This window comes from Medicago sativa, chromosome 1, assembly GCF_051527215.1.
Source record: "Medicago sativa cultivar Bolivia chromosome 1, Bolivia_mono, whole genome shotgun sequence".
In the NCBI taxonomy this organism is placed as follows: Eukaryota; Viridiplantae; Streptophyta; class Magnoliopsida; order Fabales; family Fabaceae; genus Medicago; species Medicago sativa.
In genome coordinates this window covers 80,099,477-80,126,144 of record NC_140749.1, presented here as the reverse complement: position 1 = coordinate 80,126,144, position 26,668 = coordinate 80,099,477, and the positions used below count along the sequence as shown (strand labels likewise).

The window sequence follows — 26,668 nt, the reverse complement described above, 5'->3', positions numbered from 1 at the left end:
CAAGGTCTCTTTCTACTAGGAAAATAAAGATTAAAAAAAAAAGTTATACTTGTTTTTTAAATAAAAAATTATAATACCCTATCCATAATATATACACAGAAGGGCAAATTTGAGAAATTGTGAAAAATGTTGTTCTCGTTTACTTTCTTTCAGTTTGTTTGTGATCATAGATTTTAAAATAAGTAGTAGGTCCTACATAACTTTCATTTTAATTTTTTAAATGCACAATATCATTTTTTTTAAAGGACAAAATATTCTAAATACACAATGGTTAAAAAATTCTATTTTTTTTTAAGAAAGATGTTTACAATATTCTACACATTTTTATACAATTTCTTTTCTTTTTTTGTGGTGGCTGGGGTTTGAACCCCGGACCTTGCATATTACCATGCGTTGTCCCTACCAACTGAGCTAAGGTCACGATAACCATTTTTAAGTTAACTTTTTTTTTCCCTAAAAAAAAGTTAACTTAAAAATAAAGATAAAAGTAACGATTTAAAATTTTATAAAGACTAAAAGTTGAAGCAACTTTTTAAAGAGATTAAAATAAAAAGTTGATACCCCATCCGTTTTAAAATGAATGTCGTTTAAGGTTTTTACACATATATTAAGAAATGCTTTAATTAAAAGAAAGATAGATGTTATTTTGCCAAATTATCTTAATCAACCGTTGGTTTGTTTTTTATTAAAGATAAAATAATACTATTTTGAAAGTAGTGTATATAGTATTAATTGAAAAGTACAATTGAAAAGAAAAATTTATTATTACATTAAAAAATAAAAACTAAAAATGACATTCATTTAAAAATATTTTTTCTTTATTAAAACGACATTAATTTTAAAACGAGTGAGTATATTATACTTAATCCTATAAATAAATATCGTACCAATACCTATGGTCCCACCATTTACATTTTTTTTGAGAAAAGGTCCCACCATTTACATAGAAAAGATAAAGTTTGAAATATAAATACACAATGGGTATTTTGGTCCAACAAATATCTTCCTTTTGCAGAACTAGAAACGCAGAGAGAAATAAAAAAAATATTGGTTTGGCGTAAAACAGAAGACAAAAGGAAAGAGAAAATAAAAGCAATAGTTGTGTTTGTTCGTGCCTGTTCCAAAGTCACGCACACTCTTTTTTGTTCTTCTTCTTCGCAACCTCCGAGGATTTTTCATTGTTTCTGTCTCTCTCACTCACCAACCTTTCTCTCTCTCTTCAGTCTCTGCGATTTCTGCGGCAACACAAAAATGCTGGTTCGAAGAAGAGTAATGAGTTGGAGAAGGGTATTCAAGTCTCTTCAAGCTATGTTAGCTCATGCTTTTCTCTTTTCCTTCTCTCTTCTCCTTGTTCTCAAGCTTGACCGTTTCTTCCTTTTCTCATGGTGGTAAGTTTTTTTTTTCACCAACCCTTGATCAAAAATCTAGAAACGGATTAAAGGGTCAATGCAAAATTTTACCTTTTGAATTATCATATTCATACCTAGTTTTATCCTGAAATTCTGAGTTTTTGTGCTGTTGATGATTTTTGGTTTCAATTCTGTTTCCCCCTTTCAATGCATGTGTCAAGGCTTTAATTTTTCATTTTTATTTAATTTTGAAGAAAATGATGCTGGGTGTTTTAACCCCTTCAATTGCGTGCTGTGTGGTCTGTTGCATTTATATATTTATTGTTCTTTTGTTAGATTAATTTTTGTTTGGAATAGGGACTCTGTAAGGGTGACTGCTTTACCCTTTGTGTTGTATTTGTGTCCTAGTGTAGTGAAATTGGAGAGAATTTGTTTGATTAGGGAATGGGAATTTAGTAGAATTGTGAAATATAATGTGCATTTAAGCTCAATTAGTATCAAGTTATCAAGCTGTAATAAGATCTATAGATACGGGGGTACTAGCATGAACAATAGTGAAAATAGTGTACATAATGAGCATCAGCTATGCAAAGCCGTAGCTTTGCAACTAGAGTAACTTCACAGATGGGCAAAAAAGTAGAGTTAGAAAGGAGCTTTGGGAAACAAACTAAACTAAGACACCAGATTGGAGAAAATGTCCACTCTAACGATGAAGCAGATGCACAAAATACAGTGGCAACTCAGCAGCACCCGACGCATAAGCCAAAGGAAAATTGCCCCTGCGGTGCGCAATCACAATCTCGGTGGTGAAGAGGGACTCCATTTTGGTGTGCTATGAAATATGGAATGAGCAGCAAATTTTTTTGTTTTCACCTTTCTGAGGATGCATGTGAAGTTAGGACAGACATAGTTAAAATGATAAAAAAAAAATTAAATATTACTAATGCAGATCAATGTCGCGTCGTATGTTGTTGAGAATGTGTCTAGTTGGTAAGAGTTGCTGACCTGTGTTGTGCCATATCTGGGTGCCAATTTGTGTTTAGATTGTAAGATTCTAATATGTTTTTTTATAACCGGATTTGGATCCGTTAGGGATGGACTACTTATCCGGATACAGTGAGCAGCCCTAGGTAAGACGTATGGAAGAGATACCAGAGAAGTATCTGGGACTTTTTTTTCTCAATAAAATAAAAAGAAACTGTTGGGATAAACCAGACATAAACCAAATTGAGATGTATCAGTATGGGTGTGGTGGGCATCGAATTCATGTTGATGTCCTGCTGTTTATATTATGTTGCAGTTAACCAGACATAAACCTTTGACTGTTCCATGTAAATTAGGGGCTACCAGTTCAAATCATGTCTTAAATATCGATAGGTGGGGGTGTTGGGTAGTGAATCTCAGATTGTAGATTACGGAGAAGAAATAGATTAAGCTATATAACAGACTCTTCCCTTTCAAAGTTCATTATATCATAACATATCTTCCTTTTTGGCAGGACTGTATTTTTACCTCTTTGGCTTTTTCATGTTGTGATAGCACGAGGCAGGTTTTCCTTGCCTGCTCCTTCGATGCCTCATGGGCGCCAAGTAAGACACACTTCAAATTGTCTTCTCAGTTTCGTGGACAAATTTTTTGTCCTGTAGAAGGTTTTTGTTGCTGATGTAAAGCTATTTTGTTCACGTGCAGTGGGCTCCTTGTCATTCAGTCATAGCTACACCATTACTGGTGGCATTTGAGCTTCTTCTATGTATACATCTTGGGAGCAGTTATGGTAAGTAACATATCTTATGACTTATGGCACAACTATCATGGATATTATTGATCACTGTCTCTTCACATGAAGTTGAATTGTTGTACTTTTATAATTCATTGATTGTTTTAATGATGCAGTGGTGAATTTAAAGATTGTCTTCATACCTCTCATCGCTTTTGAATTGATGATTTTGATTGACAACATCAGGTACTTGTCTTGTTCCATTTATAGCTTACCAAGCTTTATATTCTATATGCTTCAAATCTGCCTAAACTGTGGTCTGTCCCTAGACTCCTTAAATGTGGCAACTTTGGACTACCTTCATTGCAGCCTTCTGCTCCTGTAACAGCATTGCACAGTTTTCAATGTTGGCTGTCCGATCTAAATTAACAGACGATATTTTTAAAACTTAAAACTGATTTTGTTACTTTGTAATTTAAGCTGTTCAATCTCAAATTAACGGCTGAGATCGTTGTATGTTTATCCTGCAGCAGGCAATACGGATCTGAGTGAGGGTGGGCGTTTAGTCATACATCGCTTAGAAATATGACATGAGTAGTGCTTATAAGGTTTCGGTAGTTCTTACCTTGCAAGTCAGTCTTATGGAGATTGAATTTCACCCTAATCTCAAATTCTATGATAAACTTTCAATAGGAGCTGGCACTTATCTTTAAACTCATCAATAGTCCCCCATCTTGTAATATCTGTTGGAACTGTCTTAAAAAATTGGCAATAGATTCACCACATTCATTCAACATTATGAAACGATTTACAAAATAACTTGCATTTTCAGAAAATCATTTTGATTGTTGACAAGCGTCATAACTTATAAGCTTGTAATAGTTAATTGTAAGGCTGCACATGGTTAGACTCGATGTTAATCAATTATAAAGCTGCAAGGTTCAATACTATTATATACTCTTCTATCAAACTGGGGTTGTATTGACAAAAAATGTATCTTTATAGGATGTGTAGGGCTTTGATGCCTGGAGATGAGGAAAATATGACAGATGAAGCAGTATGGGAAACACTTCCTGTAAGATATCATTCATTAGTTGATTAATTAATTGATCAATGATATGCTCTGAAATTGAATAAAGGCACCTAAGTGATACTCCTGAAATAGGCACCGAATACCCTATCTGACATCTACTTGGCAATTTATAATACTCTGTTTTGATGGTTTTTCAGTATTTTTTGTTCAAATCTCTGGTGTATTTTAGACTGTGATTATTACAAAAAGCAATATGATTGAGAAGTGTTCATAATTTAAAAGCTTTGCCGTGTATGATTTAGACAATAGTTAATCTTTGTTGGGATACATTAGTGATTAGAGTTTAAGGACCTGTTTGGTTTTGAAAAAAAATGCTTTCTGTGCTGATTTTATGATTTTACTAATAATTACAATTTACAAAATGTGTTCTTATTTTAACTTTGGTTCTTGTTTTCAATAATTCGTAAATGACTATGTGAAAATAATATTTTATTGTTTTCACCTTTCCTGTACACATTAGAAACACGAAATAAAGTAAGACACGATGACATGTTTGAAATTATCAATGTAAAACAGAAAATAAAAACAAATATGTTCTTTCAATTCAAACAGCCTTAATTCTCTGTTTTATCCTTCTTTAGTACTATTTTGATTTTTGGCGATATTCCTGTTATGTCAGAACCATTTGTGACATCTTAATAATTGGCATTACCTTACTATTCAATACTTACCAAGACAAATTTTCAAGTATTTTAATCTGTCGATTATGCCATCTTGCTTTTCTATTTTCCCAATGCTCATTACTAAATTTGAATTGTATGATTCTGTTTTTCAGCACTTCTGGATTTCAATATCCATGGTCTTCTTTGTTGCTGCCACAGTGTTCACCCTTCTAAAGATATGTGGTAAGCTTTAATTTCCTCTCTGAAACAATTGTTGACTGTGCAATTAACTTACTCTTGAAATGTAATGTCATAGACTCCATTGCCTACCTTTCCTTGACCTCTCTGCATCCTAATTGAGTGCGCAGTTGGTTAGTTTTTCACAACATTTTGATAAGATGTATAAAACTTTGTTTTAGATTGACAGATATTAGCTCTGTTTGTAATACACTATTCTTTGGCCTTGATAAACTTCGTATTTATTTAATAAATAACATATGAAACTTAGATTTTGATTGGGGTCAGCCTTCTAATAATGATTGCAAAAGATGGGATTGCAAGACTTAATTTAGTACATGGTTATCTGTTTAGGGGTTTCTACTTGCAAGTGTATATTAAAAGTAAACCTTGATCACATTGGTTTAGCTATCCCATAAAAAAGGATACACTGCTGACAATTTATTGTTCAATAAAAATAAACGAAAAGTAGAAAACTACCTAATTAAATTTCAATCATAACCGTCACTGTTTTTATCATAATCTGATGGTTATACGTCATGTGAGACAACACCGTTACTTTGATATGATTCATTGCTGAACTCACTGTTTGAATGTGATTTTTGATATGATTCATTGCAGAACTCACTGTTTGAATGTGATTTGTTACTAATAATTTCTCAATTACCTGCAGGTGATGTTGCTGCCCTGGGCTGGTGGGACTTGTTTATTAACTATGGGTATAGTCGATATCTCTTGGTAGACTGTTTTAAGCATTTCATATTAGTCTTGTACTTTTTTCATCATTAACCCATTTTATCTTTTTTGCAGCATTGCACAATGCTTTGCGTTTCTCGTTTGTACGAAGTGGCACAATCCTACAATTCATGGAAACGGTCACATTACAGAACCATGTTCGTCGTCAAATACCATAAGATATCTAGAATGGAGTAGAGAAGGCATAGTTATTTCTACTGAAGAAGATGAGCAGCAAAATGTGTTTTGCAGTCTGCAGGATATTGGCGGTCATATTATGAAAATTCCATTCATTGCTTTCCAAATACTACTTTTTATGCATTTAGAGGTATACATGCTAACAAGAACCATGTCAGTGTTGCTCTTGCACTTTGTAGGTTTCCTTATTCTTTGATTTTCTTTCCTCATTTTGGTTGTTTAAATTTCAGGGAACACCATCGGGCGCAAAAGATATACCAATTTGGGTAATTTTTTCTCCCCTTCTTCTGTTGCAAGGAGCTGGAGTATTATTTGCAGCATATAGATTAATAGAGAAGACTGTTCTTTTACTCTATAATGGAGATATTCCTAGAAGCTACTCATCTATATCATCAAAATCCCGTGATTGCTTTGGGTTTTTCAATCACGGATCAAGGTATTAGTTTAGATTTGATTAGTAGAAAAACAAATTTATCTTTAGGTATAGATTCTCGACTGAACCTAGACATTCTTGAACGTTGTTGAACTGACATGAAGAATTTGTCGGTGGCTGCACTCCTCCTCTTGGCAGGTTGCTAGGTTGGTGGTCAATAGACGAAGGAAGTAGAGAGGAAGAAGCCAGACTTTTTTGCGCTGGAAGTTCAGGGTCAGTACGCTCTGTTACATTATACCATTTTTAGTATAATGAGGATAATGTGTTTGCAATAAGTTATGCGTTATTTTTACTGGTTTATAGTGTTATTCACACTTCTTTACGATGATATGCGATTTGATTTATTATTTAGGTATAATACTTTCTCCCCCGATACAGTGAAGAAAATGCCTAGAGGGGAACTTGTTGAGGAGGTGAAGACACTATTTCCTTATATCAGAATATGTAGCTACCATGTTATTTCTTACTTAATAGTTTCCTCATTAAGAATAAGTTAAACTAAGTATACAAGCATGTTTAATCTTTTTCATACATAATGCATTTCAATAACCGGCTCTTTTATAACTCGCAGATTTGGAGACTTCAAGCTGCACTTGGTGAGCAGACAGAAGTTACAAAATACAGCCAGGAGGAATATGAAAAACTTCAAAATGTAACATTCTTGACCTTGATTGCATATCAGTTAATAGAAATTACAAAATTATAGAAGTAAATAAACCACATCATAAGAGAACAGTTGTCTTCTTGATTTAACTTTGCAATTCTTAGCAGTTAAAATGGTTTCTGAATTCATCCACGAGTAGCATTCTTGTTAGTTAGAAGGACATTTATGTTCAATGTTTGTGCTTGAGTAACTGTTAACTGTATCATGATCTAACACGCTTTAAATTGATCACTAAATATATCAGGAGAAGATCTTATGTAGAGTTTGCTTTGAAGAGCAGATTAATGTGGTCCTCCTTCCCTGCAAGCATCACGTTCTTTGCAGGTAATAGTTCAGTCTAATACCTTTGTGTCACTGCACTGATACATATCTCAGGGACTTAGGCTTAAAGTAATTGATTTTTTTTTGTTGCCTTTGGTTGACTTCTGATGTGTTTAACAGCACTTGCTGCGAAAAATGCAAGAAGTGCCCTATCTGCCGTGGGACAATCGAAGAACGGATGCCTATATATGATGTGTAGACTGAGTTCACTGTAAAATATATACGTATTATCTCACAATGGCTTGTGGTTTTAGATGAGGCAAGCACCAAGTGTGATTAATGTATCTGCTCATAGATATGATGAACATCAGAAGTTGTACATAGTTTTAAACATTCTTTGCAAGTTCAACCCCACCTCCCTTAAACTGTGCATTGCTGCAATATTGAAAGCTCGTTTTTGGTGCAGTCATTTTGAATTTTGTTATATATATAACGCAAGATGTTTGTTGAAGTCTATATGAACTAGGAATGCTACCATGCGCAGTTAAGGATTCATATCGCTGTCACTGAGGCATGTTTGTAGTGAGTGAGTATTAAATACTAAAATAAATACCTATGATAGTCAAAGGAAACTTTGTTGAATGTTTGGTTGAGGTTGCAGCTACTAAGTTGAGTCTGAAGTATCAATCAGTCACTTAATGCTGTTTGATGTGGAGATTGATTCATGATATTGCACTGTGTTTTTCTGTATGTGCACTTTTATTATAGTGTAATTAATGTTTAACTGGACAGCAAGTACCACACTATAAATTCCAAAGCATATCGTTAGAGAAAACTTGCAAATTATGAGGTATCCATGAACAAACTAGGAAAGAGTTGAAAAGAAAACTTGCGGTGTCAAGCGCAACAAGCAATGGCGTTGAGCTCATGGCTGTTTCTAGACGAGTTCATGGGTGTGTGTGATGGCTGGCAAGCATGTCGATATTGGTGCTTGGCTGATGTACCATGATGGTGGAGGCAGGTTTATAAATTGGCTTGTATAGTTTATCAACTAGCTTGTAACTTATTTTTATCAAATATAGTAAAGCGTAGTAATTGGTAGGTCACGTTTAGTTGGTTTATTTAAGCAGCACTAGTGACTTCTCATTTTCAATAAGCTAGTACTTGTTTCTAGGGGAACTTATTTTGTCATCCCTCAAACTCTCTTCCAAAGCATACTTGTGGAAATAAAAACTATTTTTTATCCTCACGAAGTATGTATACTTTTGGAGAAAAATACAGTTTCTTTGCCCTCTGGATGTAAACTTCCAAGTAAAATGTATGGTTTTTGTAGAAAGGTGTAGGTGAGGAAAGAAGCTCTATTTTCTATTGTATTTCATAGAGAGAAAATATATCTTGACACAAAAAGATGACATAGACACTTTTTTGAAGAAGCTAAACTAGTCGATCGACCTTGAGTCCTCGTGAGCTTAGCTCAGTTTGTATGGACAATGCATAAAATATGCAAGGTCCGGGGTTCGAACCCGGCCACCACAAAAAAAAAAAAAAACCTAAAACCTTGAAAGGAGCACACTTCAAGATCCAAAATCAACAGAGCCAACCCAAGTGGGTTGACAAAGACACTATTATAAGCGTTTTGATTAACTCGATCGCTCTATTTTGTTCACACCGTAATTTTTGGGGTCTCCATTTTTAATTGCACAATTTTGGTCTCAATCTCTAAAATTTTGATCAATTCATGATTTTGACCATCCAATTTGATGATGTGACAATAAATTATTCACTCGCAGTCGCTTATATCATTTCAATTGATGTTCTTTTGCCTTTGTATACTTGGTCACGACTCATTTTAACACCCTAATTCTTGAGACTCTCAAACAATTAGACTCTTGGTTTTCATGTCCACTTAATCTATTGTCATTTCATCAAATTGGGGTTGGTAAAAAATTCTGAAATAGAGGATCAAAATTAAGCAATTTTGCAAAAATTGGGGACCAAGCATTCACGTTATTTTCACTTTCTTTTCCTTATTACTTTCTTTTCTCTCATCCAACCAAATCAATGTTTATATTAAATTGTATTTTTTTAAGGGTGTTAAATTGTATTTTATACGGCGTCCCTGTATATATATTGTCTAATTCTTGTGTCAAAATATAACTCCTCTTGTAAAAGTAAAACTGACCAGCCACTAGTATTTATATCGTTCATACTTGCACCAATCATACGAGGCGTTTGCCACAACTATACATTATTTTTAACCTTTTCATATTTTGTGTGACCATTATTTACCATAGTAAACACCCCAACAAGTGCTCCACATAAATCATTATGAATACAAAATATGGAAAAAATTAACACAACTACATGAAGACTTTTATCTCAACACAGAATAACAATAATTTGTTGCAACCCATAACGTACATAAACAACAATTATTTATACTTAGGATACATTATTAATAGAACGCATGAAATGATGAAACAGACTTGGAAATAACATGATGCACTCAAAAAATATCCACCTCAATAAAGAATAACCTAGGACGTTTTTGAGGTGAATCTATTCAACAGGTAGCTGTGATTGGCACTGGTTCTACTAAAGCCTTCGTGCCGCCGGTAACTCCATTTTCTCCTTTATGAATCTTGTCGGCCGCCATGACAACAAAGCTCTCAAAGCAATCCTCCAAGCTCCTGAATGATTCACCAGGATATAGAGTGCTTATCTCAACATCGTGAATTCCATCTATCTTGAAGTTAACTTGACATCCATTGATGAATATATCATGGGTGATTGATGCTACAATACTTTCTGGAATGCAATTTTCTGCATTTACACATAATCAAAATTAATACTCATTCACTTCCAATTAGCCAAACTCTTTGAGAAATGAACAAAAATTTTATCAAAATTTGTTATGAAATATTTTATTGATTCGTATTATTTGTCACTTTAGAATATCAAATATTAAGAGTAGGATGGAACCTGCGGCTATTGCTAGAAGATCGTCTTCAGAGACGATCTCTCTAGGAATTTTTTGAGCAATTTTATTTTCCCATAAAGAAGCAAGCTCATTCATGCTGTAGCAGTTGGTAGAGGGTCGAAAATGAACACTTTTGTTGATTGTTCTTTCATCATCAACAACCTTCATCGTGAACTTGCCAATATCATAGCCATCAACAAAGTAAGCTGCACAATAATCACATTCTATATGTTAAATTAATACTTCTATGATATTATTATGATTAACGTGCGACAAAAAATCGGTACATATGTTCGGTATCACAATGACTTTGCCAGAATGGCTCAACGTGATTATGGGGAATCCACCGTGATACTAAATGTGCACTTAGTGTGGTTGTACCTTTGACATTGCCATGACCATAGATGTGCAATTGATCCAACGGTGGAGGAAGCTGTGATGGATGACAATTGTCATAGTACGGCCAAGATGCAATGGAGTTGCAGCAGATGTAGGTGTATGGTACACCTGATTCCTCAATCACACGTCTAACCAAACGTTTCTGTTTGTACATTGCTAGGCCTGGCTCCACAGGATCTGCTCTGTCCACATCGTGACCAAATTCTGAAGGCAAAAACCTCTGCAACATATTACATTCATTATAACAAGTATTTAATGCAATCCTAAGGGCTAAGACAACATATATGAATCACACGGCAAAGGTGCCCTTTGTCTTGCATAAATATTTATATTCATACCATGAGTTTAATTGTAATACTAGTACGTCGTAAACGTAAATGATTTTACACTTACAACAAATCACAACCAAGTATGTATATATATATATATATATATATATATATATATATATATATATATATATATATATATATATATATATATATATATATATGACTTTAGAATCATGATATTGATAGCGGTAATTTTTTTACACTAATAATGCATATGAATTAAATATTGAACCATTACTCATGATATTTTTTTTAATTTAAATAGTTGAGCATGCACCAAGGTCAATTTTTTTAAAATAAAAAAAATATTTCACGAACACCTACTTTTTTATATACCCGCAACACCTAGTTAATCATGTGCACAAATATGATTAACTATGTTGGATAGACCCGATAGTTTAATTTAGTTTTAAAATTATGGTTGGTTCATGTAGTTGAATTAATCATAATTTATGTCGTAAATTAAATTAATCATCTACTCAATTGAATTAACAATATTTATACGTGATAAATTAGGTGTCACACAAGTGTAAAAAAAAAAAAAAGTGTCCCTCAAAAAAAAAAAAAAAAGTGCTCATGTATCATTGCTATTGTTAAACACTGCACCAAGGTATTTTGGGTTCACTATTACATCCGGATTTAAGAATTATGAACCTTAAACCTTATTCTAAATATTTAGAATTTAGAGCTTCTAATAGGGTCCATTTAATACGGAGGTAAATAAAAAGGGTCTCCACCAATTTTAATAAAATACTGAATTTTGTGAAGAAGAAAAAAAACAGAAATGGCCCTTAAACAAAAACACAAATGGGAAAAATATGCGGTATTTTATTTTAAAATGGTGAGGCACACATTTGTACTACGTTTTTTTAGGTATATTAGATGGACTCTTTTCTAATATTGATTGCTCTATAGAAATGAAAGTATTCAACTTAAAGATGCTTGCTATACCATTAATTGAAACTTATTAACATAAAGTAACTACTAGTACCACAAATAACTGCAAAAAACAGTGGCAAGAGTAATTATTAATTTATGGCTCTAGACTCTAAACTGTCATTTTGGTTAAGTTTTTCTTCTTTTTGATTTTTTAGTGGTTCTTGTTTTTTTCTTTTTTGAAAAAGTGAAGCTAGTCTTTATAAACATTTTGTTTTTATTACAAAAAATGGAACCCAAGATTATTTAAAGTATACATTTGAATAGAGAAACTATACCTTAATGGTCTTAATAGATTTCATGGCTTCCACCAAAGTCAGCTGATCCAGCAAGCTTTCAGCCCCTATTGCAGAAATGACTATATCTATTTCATACTTTTTCAAAATCATCTCCAAGAACTCCTTATTATTTACCACACCCTGCCATATACATATGAAAAGATTAAGAAGCTCCAAAGTTGCATGGTAATGAAATATTCCATCGTGAATGCAAACATACACTTTTTTTTTTTTTTTTTGTGTTACGTACGCATGCAAACATACACTTATTATGTGTGAAAACACACCTAATTTTACTTGGATCTGACTAAATATATATGGACCCAAATGTGGGGGGAAATTGCGTACACAATTTTTATATAAATCAAGCAAAGAAAAAAGATGAATACGAAAATATTAAGGAGTATGATTGATGGATAAATAAAACTCCACAGTATAAGTAATTGAGTTATAACATAAGTTTTATTCACATAAATGAAGGTTGAGGGAGAGAGAAAGACTCTGTAAAGAGATGTGAATGGTAAAAAAAAAACATAAGAAAGACTTGTATATATTTTTGTGTCTTATGTGTAAAGCAAAAAATTATCATATAGTTTAGTGAATAGTAAATTGAGACCCTTCTTCTCAAAATAAATTGAGACTCTATAGTATTTTCACTTTTATTTTATTTTATTTTATAGTTTCATGGTTATTTTTTAAAATAAAATAAAATATAAACAAATAATGTTGTATTTTAAGTCCTTCATTTTTAACAATTTTCTCACTTAAACTTTTTAACAAATTTTGATAATGATAGGATTAAAACTGGAACCTCTCCCTTTTTATCACATCTTAAAAGTCATATAATAAAGAATCGTGATAGCATAGAATTGAAAACATTATTCACTCAAAAGGATTAATAATAATAATAATAATAATAATTAGATACCCTACAAAAAATTTATAGTGACTTACATAAATTACAATGGCACCTTTCTCTTGGAATGTTTTTATAGTGGCAGCCTTAGAAGATATGAGAGGTCCTGGCCGGATCAACAAATAGGTTGGATGTGCTGTGGAAATACTTGCCTCAGTTACAAATTTTCCCATGAAACCAGTTGCTCCAACAATTAGGACTCGACCCTTGCCAATGGGAGTTGTTGGTGATGAAGATGGTGCCATAACTTTTGGAGGAAGAGTTAATTGTGACAATTTGGGTATGAGATGGCAAAATGGAAGGGTGCTAGTTTGTTTATATAGTAATAGAACAATCAATGTATCCGTTACATTATTTGATATTTATGACCATAAATGGAATATTATTGTTTTTCATCTACTCTTCAACACATGTACGTTTTTTTTTTTTTACCGCTGACTACCCTTATGCACAAGAACGTTTGGATTTGATGATTTGAAGTTTAGGTCCCATGGGTCAAAAAAACAAGAAAAAGATTAGGTGACCAAACTACACAATTTTTTTTGGTAGAACCAAACCAAACTATACAATTTTATACTGTATGTTGTTTTTGCTAATATCAAACTACATAATTTTAAAAGACCGGCGATTTTATGTTTTATGTAAAGAATTTTGTATGCATGTGTGTGTATATATATTTTATTTTTTTAAAGGGAGAATTTTGTATACATATTGTCGCGTCATTTTTTAGAGATCAAGGCTATTTGATTAGCTTATTGACTCACTAATTATTTCACGACTGAACATTTAATTTTTTTAATAAAAAAGGGGAAAAAAGTTCAAACACCCCATTTTGAAAAGATTTAGGGTTCAGGGGTTAGTTACATAAAGGGAAGGTGTTAGCACCCTTTATGTCCGTAGTACTCTACGGGAACCTCTTGGTTTCATTTAATTAATGTGCTATAACTTGCTTATTTTTGAAAAAAAGGAATATTGAATGATTAAAAAAGAAAGACCTAATTATCTACATTTTATTGATTTGGAAGGACATGGTCCTCTGCTTACGTACCCGTGAGGGATCAAAACCTCGTAGTTCGGGGTAAAAACTGACGTTTGATTGGTTGGGTGTTTTTTATTGTTTGTTGAAAAGGTTTTAAAATGAAAGAAAGCCAAAGTGACAAAGGAGTATTTGTTTGTGTTTTTTAATATTAAAGAAAATGGACTCAAAATGAAATTAAGATTGATTTGATATTTGATTAAGAAAAGAAAATAAAAAAAGACGATCACTTGATTTAAGATCAAGGTTTATTGTGAAAAATATTTTTGTATTTTTGTTATATGCATTTTTTTGTTGTTTTCAAATAATTGGAATAAAAATTAAACTAACGGAGCGGGAAAAAATAAAAGCGTAGGGATCTTATGGTGGCGTTGGACCACCACGAGGACCTTTGACCTAAACTACCAAGCATAAAAGGTAAACACACGCCCACACACATGCACCTAAAGCTATTACATAAAAACCTACTATACATTCTAGGATCTGCAGTGAAAAAATAAATTACATTAAAGCCTATTTTTACATTCTAAATTGTGCAATAATATAAACGGCGGAAAATTAAATATGCTTGATATTAAACCTAAACTAAACTGTAACAAAAAAAAAAAAAAACCTAAACTAAAGTCGAACAATTTACCGGAGAACCGTACTGGTACCTGTTAATTGATGAATGACTTTCAATTAAGGGAATAAGTGCATAGCAACAATGAAAGGCAATATCAATTTGGATTAAAGTGGAACAGCAGCGCAACAACAAGGAAAGGAATTGGAATTGAATTGGTGCATCCCTTTGTTAATCACGGAACCAGGGAAGTAACAGGCTGCAACAATAAAATATGAGAATAGCAAATTGAAAGAAGTAGCGTGAATAAAAATAAGAAATAAAGGACAATTGAAACTTCAAAATTGCATGGGAATAAGGTTTCTCAAATTTATATAATCATATAGCGGCTGCAAATTGAAATCGAATGAATTGAAATATAGAACAGCAGCTATAAAAATAAAAGAAACAATACGACGTTTAAAATTGAATTCCAACGAAATTATTTACGGTGGCTAGGGCTTTTTTAGAAATAAAATTGAAACTGAAAACAGGGTGAATATTTGTGCGTGTGAAAATTGTGGTTGGGTAAAATTGTGTGTGTTTGTGCATCTGTACAGGTTGCTTCTTATAGGATTAGGATTTGGTGAAAAAGAAACCGCATGCCTTGGCTTGGGGAGAAGGAAAATGTATTTGGACTGGTTTGGCTACATATGAGGCTTGGTCATTTGAACTTATCATCTAATAATATAAATAAATAAAAATAAATGAAGAAAAAAAGATAAACATGTATATTTTTTGGATTTTTGACTTTTTTTGAACTTATCACTTAATAATGTAAAATAAAAATAAAAATAACTAAACAGCTAAATACTAAAATTAAAATAAAAGAGTAAAATAAAAATATAGGTAATGAATAACAAAAAAAAAATGAAAAATAAAAGATGGAAATAAAGACTAAAATAAAATAAAAAAATAGAGAGAAAAGGGTCCGACTCGGAATCAAATATGAGGTATTTTAAAATACCTCTCTGCCGAATTTTTCACCGAAAAGGTAAGAAACTGATCAGGGTCGAATGGCACGTGTCGGTGTATCAATGTAGGATCCTTAGGTCAAAAATTGGGGTATGACAGATGCCCCTATTTAAGTTTCTTCGTCCGGAGATTTGAAGATGGAATCTTTAATTCGATTGGAGCGAATAGACTTAAATACAAAGTACACCAATTTTGGACCTAAGATGCTATGAATGCTCGTGAATTGCTTGTATGAATGCAGGACGACAAAGTTGACTTGACTGAGACGAGAAACAACGACGGGATACCCAAATTCGTTGAAGAATGGGATCCGACTCCGCTAGGGGAAATGTAGTTTCACTGGGGAAAGATTGTCTACTACCGTATTGGTTGTGTGAAGACAAAAACTTTGGGGTGACATCTCTTGAACGATAAACTGGGGACGACACATTTGAAATTGAATTTGATTAATGACGTCACTGGAACAACTAACGCTGGGAATGACACTTTTTGAAATTGAAATTGAAATTGATTAGTGACATCACTAGAACAGCCACGCTGGGGATGACACTTTCGAAATTGAAATTGATTAATGACATCACTGGAACAGCTAAACTGGGGATGCACCATTGCATTTGATTGAATGTAGACTCAAGCGGTCCGTTGTTTAGGACTGACAACTTAGAATAAGATAAACATTTGCGAGAATCCACTCGGCTTGGTAAACATTTGCGAGAATTCACCCGGCTTTTGATAAAAGTTGGCCAGAATCCACTGGGCTTCATAAGAGTTTTGCAAGAATCCACTCGGCTTTCGATAAGGTTTGCGAGAATCCACTCGGCTTTTGATAGCTTGCCGGAATCTACCGGGCTTTGGGAAGGATTGCCGGAATCCACCGGGCTTTGTAAACATTCGCGAGAATCCACTTGGCTTGGTAAACAATTGCGAGAATCCACTCGGCTTTTGCGAGAATCCACTCGGCTTTTGCGAGAATCCACTCGGCTTTTGTAAACATATGCGAGAATCCACTCGGCTTTTGCGAGAATCCACTCGGCTTTTGATAAGGTTTGCGAGAACCCACTCGGCTTTGGCGAGAATCCACTCGGCTTTTGCGAGAATCCACTCGGCTTTTGTAAACATTTGCGAGAATCCACTTGGCTTTTGCGAGAATCCACTCGGCTTGGTAAACATATTCGATAATCCACTCGGCTTTTGCGAGAATCCACTCGGCTTTTGTAAACATTTGCGAGAATCCACCCGGCTTTTGCGAGAATCCACTCGGCTTTCAATAAGGTTTGCGAGAATCCACTCGGCTTCATAAAAAGTTTGCCGAAATCCACCGGGCTTGGTAAGAGTTTGCCGGAATCCATCGGGCTTATAATGAGTGACATCTCTGGACCAGACACACTGGGGATGACACTTTTGATGATAAGAAGGTAAATGCAAGATGTTCATTTGTAGAAATTTGCGGATTGACACAATGATAAGTAGAGACCAAACTGAAAAGACACGATCGAACATGACTCTGGGTGACTGATGCAACCATGTATGAATTGATATTGTGTATATGTTGTGTATGCATATGTGAATGAATGTGTGAAAGTATGATTGTATGAATGTATGATTGTATGAATGCATGAATGTATGATTGTATGGACTGGATTGTGACAGGTGACTTGACAAAACAAGACAAAACAGTAAGATGGGAGGCGGACTGACATCGCATTACAAACACTCGGCAAACTTCCTTAGGGATGATAGTATTGTGAACAAATCAAGACGCTGACGGGGCAAATCCTGACACAAGGTAGCAGCTGATGCTCCTGGGGATAAAGCCCATTGTTGACCAAGAGTCTGGAAGAAGTCGCCATTTGTAAATCGACGCAGAGTGTTCTTCCACTGGTATGCTTCAACAGTCATTTTTTCATTTTTTTTTTTTGAAAATCCATAACTTTTGCCTGGACCGCCCTTTCGAGTTTTCAGTCCACCGGGAATATATATATATATATATATATATATTTGTGCCCCTAATTTTTGCCTGGACCGCCCTTTCGGGTTTTCAGTCCACCGGGACGTTCTCTACTGCCTAAGCCGCCTTTTCAGGTTTTCAACTTGGCGAACATTTATTTTTGTATTTCCTTTTTTGTATTTTTTTTATGACTATGAAAGCATCTTGCTCGAAGCAGAGGTCCACTCCATAGTGCTTAGCCATGTTTTCTCTTTCAGAATGTAACCGTTCTCGAGGCTGATGCTGATGTATGCTTCGACTACTCACAAGTTCAAAGAGAGTGTGTTTGTTGTTCACACTTTTCAAAAGATGTAAAAAAAAGTTTTTGTATTTTGAAAATTTTTGCTTCAAGTATTGCCATCAAAAATAGAAGAAATTTTGCAAATAGAATAAATGAGAGTTCCAAATAAATGGGCACAGGCTCGAATTTGATGAATTGAGTGGTGGCCTACCAATCGCATGGCTCCACGGATCTTTGAAAAATTTGGAAAATGGTAAATATATGGGAAGGTACATTGAACACATATAACTGTTATACTCCCTGACAACTTTGAATGTCCCAGTTCCGAGTCTTTGATCTGCAGATGCTTCGAATCAGAGGTCTTTTGATAGCTGGATGCCCCCAAGTGGATGGTGCTTGACTGGATGCAGTTACTTTGTCATGATCCTTAACTTTTGCATAGATTGCCCTTTTCGGGTTTCAACCTATCAGGATAATCATCATTTTTTGTTCATGTCTCTAATTTTTGCCTGGACCGCCCTTTCGGGTTTTCAGTCCACCGAGACGCTCATTTTTGCCTAAGCCGCTTTTTATGATTTGCGACTTATCGAGCTTTTATTTTTTTGACAGAGTATTTCTTGACTGCATCGGCATTCACGGGACGTGCGAGTTTGTCACTGTCCATAGTTGCGAAAGTCATTGCACACAAGCCTTCAAAGTTAGGCATCCACTTGCCCCTGGAGTCTGGTTGGAAAGTAGTACAAAGTTCCCTTCTTGAAATTCATGGGGACGAACCTTTTTGTTAGAAGCTTGTTTTAAACCTCTTTTGATATGTTTGTACAAGGTCGTCATGCGTTTAAATTCGATCAAGCTTGGACTTTAGCAGAACTCCTATTGACGGGACTTTGACCTTCACGGAAAGCACGACCTCCATGTTGCATATTGGGGAAGGAGGGGGGGTTGCCCCTGTTGAAATGTGTAATGAAGTATGATATCTGAGCATAGCGAATGGTAGCACCCCGAGCCAGTCTTTGTAATTGAATGTCATCTTCTAGATAATCTCCTTGATATTTTGTTTGCAGCTTCAATGGCTGAGATGCCCCAATATGTGAGAGATCTCGTCGGGAATCTCTTCATTCTCCTTCTTCAGCTTCGAACACAGGGAACTCACGGTTGGAAGAGAGTACATGGTTAATGTGTTCAACGGGTTTATTAATGCATGATTTGATTATTGATTTTGACAAGTATAAATTACGATTATGCAGACATTTGAGAATGATTAAAGATTTTTTTTTTTGGTTTTTTTGTATTACCATCTTTCCAGAAAAAGCACAAAATAAAACAAAGTCGGGATCAAAACGACCTTTTTATTAATGATGGAAAATATATGAAGCAAAAGCCCTACACAAGTTCACTTACGTCTCGGGCGGGACGAAAGGATATTTTTTTTGAAAAGCGAAAAGCAACAAACGAACATTATTTGAACAAAAAAACAGCGGAAGGAACGTCAACAGCGACCCAATTACAGTTAACCACTCCTCGTGTTAAGTCTTAGAAGGTTAGGCGGTTGGTCCGGATCAAATTCTGAACTGCCTTATTCATTGCATTACAATGTTCAATATCATGGCCAGGTGCCCCTTGATGGAAGGTACAGAAAAGGTCAGGTCTATACCATGCTGGCAATCTTGTTGGTACCGGAGGAGGCGCCTTGGTCTGGACTAGATTCCTTTCGAGCAACTGTGGAAGCAAAACCGCATATTTTATAGGAATCAGGTCATACTGCGGCGTTTTTTGAGCCTGGCGATGTGGATCGACTTGCTGACCTTTCACCATATTCACTCCCTGCTCTTTATTTTTCGAACTACTAGCGGGAACACTTTCTTTGACCAATCGTCCTTCTCGGACTCCTTCTTCCAACTGTACACCTATAGTAACCATCTCAGCAAAGTCCTTGGGCGTACTTCCGACCATATTCACGTAATAGAACTGATTGAGAGTCTTTAAGAAAAGTTTGGTCATCTCCTTCCCTTCCACACGTGGGCTGACTTGGGCAGCGACATTTCTCCACCGCTGAGCATATTCCTTGAATGTTTCTTTGTCTCCCTAAGTCATAGCCTGAAGATCGCTTCGGTCTGGGGCCATATCCACATTGTAACTGTATTGTTCTACAAAAGCATCACACAGATCACGGAAAGTTCGGATCTTTGTTTTGTCTAGATTCATGTACCATTTTGAGGCAAGACTAGCCAAACTTTCTTGAAAGAAATAGATAAGGACCGGATCATCCTTGGCATAGGCAGACATCCTTCTCACATACATTGTTAGATGTTCCTCAGGACAGGAGTTCCCTTTATACTTCTCGAAATCCGGGACCTTGAACTTGTGGGGTATCTGGATGTTCGGCACCAAACAGAGATCGTAAGCAGTCTTTCCAAACACTTTCTTCCTATGGAGGGCTCTCATATCTCGCTGAATTTCAACATATTTTTGCTGTAAATCATTCACTCTATCATAGGCTTCCATATCCCATGAATGATAGATGGGTTCTTCATCTTGTGGAATGGTATGTATCACAGGTGCTGAATAGGTCATAGCGATTGGATGAGCTCTCATGGAAGGTGGAGGAACATGAGCTACATATTGATGAGTAGGCATCTGAGCTTCACAAGCAATGGGACAGAGTATTTCGCCAGCAGTAAGAGGCGGGAACCAGGGCACGGAACGTTGTGGAGCAGAGTACCCCGGAGTATCGGCACAAAACATCCATTCAGGGCCAGTAGAAACAGTTTCAGCTTGAGTCCTGATAGGAGGAGGAGGAGGTGGAGGTGCTTGGGCAACCGTCAGTGTCTTCATCAATTCAGTCATTTCGCCCATTTTAGTCTGCATGGCTGCCATTTCTTCACGGAGCAATTGATTTTCTTGCTCGAGAAACTCCATCTTCTCTTTATGATTGCTCGAGTGTTGTAAATGCGAGTTGGTTTCGGACGAGGACGCCATGACACTTTTGAGGTGGGTTGACCTTTTATGGAGAAGGAAAACTTGTGAGACTCGGAATTGAGACTATGAGATGCATGATGTTATGCAAAAATGGACACATTTTTATTTATCGAAGGACTTGTCAAGGTAATTGTAAACATCATAAGGAACATTGTTTCATTTGATAATTTGAGATATTAAAAACGGTTCCCTTAAGAACAAAAGCAAAGCCAAAGACAAAGTCCCCAACAAAGCTAAGGTCTAGTTTAAGACTTTTGAAACTGTATTCCTTGGTATCCCTCTTATAAGGTCCACACCTCCGATGTTTACAAGAACTTATCTAAGTCTTTCGATGTTTTGATGAGAAAAAGTTTTTATGAATGAATGCATGTATGCATGTTTATGCTCAAAGTACATAGAATACATGGTGGTGAGGTTAAGTCCACATGTTGGAGTCAAGGGTAACAACGCCATTGGTAAGGACTATGGTTTTCAAATGTACCTGTATCACGGGTTCTACCAAGTTCCCAGAGTTATCAACCACTTCCGAACACTATCAGGTTACGGAAATACTTCCGTTCCAATAATGTTCATAAGAAAGTCTCGTCTGAGTGTAGTATCGCGTATCAACTAAACCAAGATTACTCATGATTAGCCACCGCACTACGTCCTAAAAGGCCAAGAGGGGTTAAAGGTAACTAAAGGTCCTCAACTTTCGACAGTTACTTGAAAATAACATGCCAAACACGAATACTCATGCCAACATCCAAAGTCCCTCAGTTGAGTGGGGTTATCACATGTGTCACAAACCAAAATTCACTCTTGGCAAGACACTATGATTATACCACCGTCCTATCTTAAATTTCTCTCAAGTTCGGGTGTAGGACTTATCTCACCACTCACGTTAGAAAGAAGAAAGAAGAAGGAAGAGCATATATACACACATTTCCATCTTTTATTTATTTATTTATTTATTATTTTTTTAAGCAAGTAATAGCACAAAAATTTAGATAAAACCAAGTTAGGCTCAACCCTCTTAGGTTCCCCAGTGAAGTCGCCATTTCTGTCGCGTCATTTTTTAGAGATCAAGGCTATTTGATTAGCTTATTGACTCACTAATTATTTCACGACTGAACATTTAATTTTTTTAATAAAAAAGGGGAAAAAAATTCAAACACCCCATTTTGAAAAGATTTAGGGTTCGGGGGTTAGTTACATAAAGGGAAGGTGTTAGCACCCTTTATGTCCGTAGTACTCTACGGGAACCTCTTGGTTTCATTTAATTAATGTGCTATAACTTGCTTATTTTTGAAAAAAAGGAATATTGAATGATTAAAAAAGAAAGACCTAATTATCTACATTTTATTGATTTGGAAGGACATGGTCCTCTGCCTACGTACCCGTGAGGGATCAAAACCTCGTAGTTCGGGGTAAAAACTGACGTTTGATTGGTTGGGTGTTTTTTATTGTTTGTTGAAAAGGTTTTAAAATGAAAGAAAGCCAAAGTGACAAAGGAGTATTTGTTTGTGTTTTTTAATATTAAAGAAAATGGACTCAAAATGAAATTAAGATTGATTTGATATTTGATTAAGAAAAGAAAATAAAAAAAGACGATCACTTGATTTAAGATCAAGGTTTATTGTGAAAAATATTTTTGTATTTTTGTTATATGCATTTTTTTGTTGTTTTCAAATAATTGGAATAAAAATTAAACTAACGGAGCGGGAAAAAATAAAAGCGTAGGGATCTTATGGTGGCGTTGGACCACCACGAGGACCTTTGACCTAAACTACCAAGCATAAAAGGTAAACACACGCCCACACACATGCACCTAAAGCTATTACATAAAAACCTACTATACATTCTAGGATCTGCAGTGAAAAAATAAATTACATTAAAGCCTATTTTTACATTCTAAATTGTGCAATAATATAAACGGCGGAAAATTAAATATGCTTGATATTAAACCTAAACTAAACTGTAACAAAAAAAAAAAAACCTAAACTAAAGTCGAACAATTTACCGGAGAACCGTACTGGTACCTGTTAATTGATGAATGACTTTCAATTAAGGGAATAAGTGCATAGCAACAATGAAAGGCAATATCAATTTGGATTAAAGTGGAACGGCAGCGCAACAACAAGGAAAGGAATTGGAATTGAATTGGTGCATCCCTTTGTTAATCACGGAACCAGGGAAGTAACAGGCTGCAACAATAAAATATGAGAATAGCAAATTGAAAGAAGTAGCGTGAATAAAAATAAGAAATAAAGGACAATTGAAACTTCAAAATTGCATGGGAATAAGGTTTCTCAAATTTATATAATCATATAGCGGCTGCAAATTGAAATCGAATGAATTGAAATATAGAACAGCAGCTATAAAAATAAAAGAAACAATACGACGTTTAAAATTGAATTCCAACGAAAATATTTACGGTGGCTAGGGCTTTTTTAGAAATAAAATTGAAACTGAAAACAGGGTGAATATTTGTGCGTGTGAAAATTGTGGTTGGGTAAAATTGTGTGTGTTTGTGCATCTGTACAGGTTGCTTCTTATAGGATTAGGATTTGGTGAAAAAGAAACCGCATGCCTTGGCTTGGGGAGAAGGAAAATGTATTTGGACTGGTTTGGCTACATATGAGGCTTGGTCATTTGAACTTATCATCTAATAATATAAATAAATAAAAATAAATGAAGAAAAAAAGATAAACATGTATATTTTTTGGATTTTTGACTTTTTTTGAACTTATCACTTAATAATGTAAAATAAAAATAAAAATAACTAAACAGCTAAATACTAAAATTAAAATAAAAGAGTAAAATAAAAATATAGGTAATGAATAACAAAAAAAAATGAAAAATAAAAGATGGAAATAAAGACTAAAATAAAATAAAAAAATAGAGAGAAAAGGGTCCGACTCGGAATCAAATATGAGGTATTTTAAAATACCTCTCTGCCGAATTTTTCACCGAAAAGGTAAGAAACTGATCAGGGTCGAATGGCACGTGTCGGTGTATCAATGTAGGATCCTTAGGTCAAAAATTGGGGTATGACACATATAATGAAGAAGTATAATTTTGTTTATGAAGAATATAACTTTGTTTTCCTGAAAGAAAAAAAAAAGTAGTAGTAGACCGGAAACCCTTTCGCAAAAAAAAAAAAAAGAAAATGTAAAACGCTGAAAATAAATTTTTAAGCATATAATTTATCTCAGCAACACTTCCACCTCTATTTGTCTTCGTCATCGTTTCATCTTAAGTTGTTCATCTTATCAACAGACACCTGACGATTTCTCGCTAATCGAAAAAAATCTTCTAAACTTATCACATAAAGAACCACCCTCCAACCATGAATCAGTCCCAAAAGGCAAATTAAAGTTATGGAGAGTTCATTTTTGGACTACAATTTCCATAATTTCAAGACAAAGTTAAATTTACTCACTCATCTTAATGATAAGCATACTACTGAAATAAGACGAAGATAAGAAATAAAAGAAAGAACTTTTATTGAAATTACAAGATAAAAGTATATGAGTATGCTATTGTTTACAATAGTGAAGTGTTACCAAAAGCAAAGCATATGCCAAGCTTATTTATTGCTTTGATCTTCCATCTTCCCTTGAGAGATTATTGATGGCGGGTTTTGGTCTTGAAGCCATAAATCTAAAGGGTTTTGCCTTGATTTCTCATTACTCTTGCATTGGATAAGTCTCCCACTATCATAAGTTTATCCTTGGTCAACAAGACTCGACAATTGTGATTTTTTTCATCAAGATTCCACCATTTTTTTCACATCTTGCTTTATCCTATTTATTGGAAATAAAACAAAATGTAGTAAAATGGTTATAAAGGCATAAATAAAAATACTAATTTATTTAGGAAAATGTTAACTTGTGCCCTTGGAGCATAAGTTAAGAAATCAAATGTAGAAGGTTTTTTTTGGAATTTGTGCATTTAATGTCTTAAAAGTTGCAAAAGTTATACTTTCAATGTAAAATTTATTTTTAATTTCTATTTTAAGCTTCTTAACTTGTGCCCTAAGGGCATAAGTTAACAAGACCCATTTATTTAATAAAAATAAGTAAAATATCATGTATTTTTTTTGAAGGAAGTAAAATATCATGTTATCACATTACTTCATACATATACTTGACAAGAAAAATATTGTGTCGTTATTGTAGCAAAGTCTCGCTTCTTCCATCCCACCACCCATTTTTCCCGCTAAATGAGACTCCTATGGTGGACATGCTTTGTGAAATTTTTGCAGTGTTATTTCTCGCTAGAAATAACAGTGCTCATCCTTTAATTTTACCATCCATATTTTGAGCATGATTATGATGTCAGGTTTTCAAACTACCTTTAATAAATTTTAGTTTCTCCTTAAATATAAAATTAACCATCTCAAATAGACACGTCAGCAGAACATCTTTGATCAACAACCAACTCATTGTACCTAGGATAATGGGAAAATACATCCGGCAATCCTTTAAATTAGATATTTGTAACAAGTTAGCCGTTTAAGTGCATTTTTGCAACAAATTAATCCTTCAATTCATACAATATTTTCACCATTACCTTTTTTTCCATTAAATTCAGTTAAAAAGTGTTAATGTAGACGCTTAATGCTAAGTTGATGAGTTCAAAATCACTGCCCTCAAAAATAGGTTTAATATGTATATTATTCAGTCTTAGTTTGAAACGAAGTCATCGATTACTTAATTTATAATGATGTTCATGAAAATTTATCTGTAAAATTAGGTTTGATTTTGGAAACAAGAATGACAAAATGTGTTGAACTAATTATATTTGGTGTCATAAACAGTTTTTAAATGTATCACCTCGATGTTAAATGATAATGTAACACTTCTTAACGAGGTTGAATGAATAAAGGGTAAAAGTTTAAATGTTTTATGACTTAAATGAACAATTTGTTATAAAAAAAAGAATAATTTGTTAAACAAAATTAAAGGGTTGATTGTTCATATTATCGATGTAATATACATGAAGTTTAAAAATGTTTCTATAAACAAAATAACACATTCTAACCCCTGTAATTTGAGACTCTTAATATTTTTGTCCTTCTGCAGCCAAATCACACATGAGATGTTGACGTGGCAGAGAATCTCACCACGTGGATGTTTGAATGACGTGACAGTTTTTTTGCCTAAAAATAAAGAATTCCTCGCAATTTTTTCTTTTGTTAACATTCATTTAAGGGACTGAAATAAAAAAAAATGGATCATTTTTTTATAGATATAAAGTCTAGAAAAGTGACATAGAGATAAAAAAAAATTATGATTTTTTATTCATACATGCTTAGGACGTTAAACTAATGTCTCTCACATAAAGTTAAAATTTTCCGATAAGGAACATTAATTATGAATTTTTAAAGTATCAAAAACTCAAAAACCAAAACAACAAAAACCTCGACGTGAAATCAACTTTTGATTTTTTTTGCAGATACCTCCATAAAAATATATAGAAAGGATCTGCAAGTGATTATAGTATTCCGAATATACCTTGACTTATTTTGATTTTTCAACCAAAACATACAAAATCACAGCTTTGTTTCGAGAATGCAATATTTATGGGTCAAATTCCGTTCTCCGAATTTGCATACACGTTTAAAATATCACAAGAACATTCACCATAAAATTTTAGAGTTTTTGAAACAATAGACGAATTAATTACGATGTTGTTAATAAATTTATAATCATTCGGAACACAATTTATTTTCTTG

At 34.2% G+C, this 26,668-nt stretch overlaps 3 protein-coding genes and 1 long non-coding RNA gene across 4 annotated transcripts; 1 reads left to right on the top strand and 3 right to left on the bottom strand.

Moving 5' to 3' along the window:
* The first annotated feature begins 1,117 nt into the window (after positions 1 to 1,117).
* LOC146957942 (Transmembrane Fragile-X-F-associated protein) lies at positions 1,118 to 7,800 on the top strand. The gene is made up of 14 exons (XM_085739610.1): positions 1,118 to 1,388; positions 2,848 to 2,938; positions 3,039 to 3,123; positions 3,243 to 3,312; positions 4,072 to 4,141; positions 4,935 to 5,004; positions 5,672 to 5,717; positions 5,809 to 6,061; positions 6,162 to 6,367; positions 6,503 to 6,577; positions 6,717 to 6,777; positions 6,936 to 7,016; positions 7,273 to 7,352; positions 7,470 to 7,800. Exons 1-14 carry the CDS (start codon positions 1,252 to 1,254, stop codon positions 7,546 to 7,548), a joined length of 1,404 nt encoding a protein of 467 aa, XP_085595736.1. The 5' UTR covers positions 1,118 to 1,251; the 3' UTR covers positions 7,549 to 7,800.
* Positions 7,801 to 9,640: 1,840 nt separating this feature from the next.
* Positions 9,641 to 13,470, bottom strand: LOC146957941 (leucoanthocyanidin reductase-like). The gene is made up of 5 exons (XM_085739609.1): positions 13,169 to 13,470; positions 12,215 to 12,355; positions 10,651 to 10,888; positions 10,272 to 10,475; positions 9,641 to 10,112 (listed from the first exon to the last, which is right to left on the bottom strand). The coding sequence occupies exons 1-5, from the start codon at positions 13,373 to 13,375 to the stop codon at positions 9,853 to 9,855; spliced, it is 1,050 nt and encodes a 349-aa protein (XP_085595735.1). The 5' UTR covers positions 13,376 to 13,470; the 3' UTR covers positions 9,641 to 9,852.
* Positions 13,471 to 14,873: 1,403 nt separating this feature from the next.
* Positions 14,874 to 15,354, bottom strand: LOC146957940 (uncharacterized). Its single transcript, XR_015024494.1, has 2 exons — positions 15,218 to 15,354; positions 14,874 to 14,987 (listed from the first exon to the last, which is right to left on the bottom strand). It is a non-coding gene; the product is annotated as an uncharacterized LOC146957940 (long non-coding RNA).
* Positions 15,355 to 19,296: 3,942 nt separating this feature from the next.
* Positions 19,297 to 23,974, bottom strand: LOC146957939 (uncharacterized). The gene is made up of 2 exons (XM_085739608.1): positions 22,968 to 23,974; positions 19,297 to 20,968 (listed from the first exon to the last, which is right to left on the bottom strand). The coding sequence occupies exon 2, from the start codon at positions 20,944 to 20,946 to the stop codon at positions 20,053 to 20,055; it is 894 nt and encodes a 297-aa protein (XP_085595734.1). The 5' UTR covers positions 20,947 to 20,968; positions 22,968 to 23,974; the 3' UTR covers positions 19,297 to 20,052.
* Between the last annotated feature and the right edge of the window lie 2,694 nt (positions 23,975 to 26,668).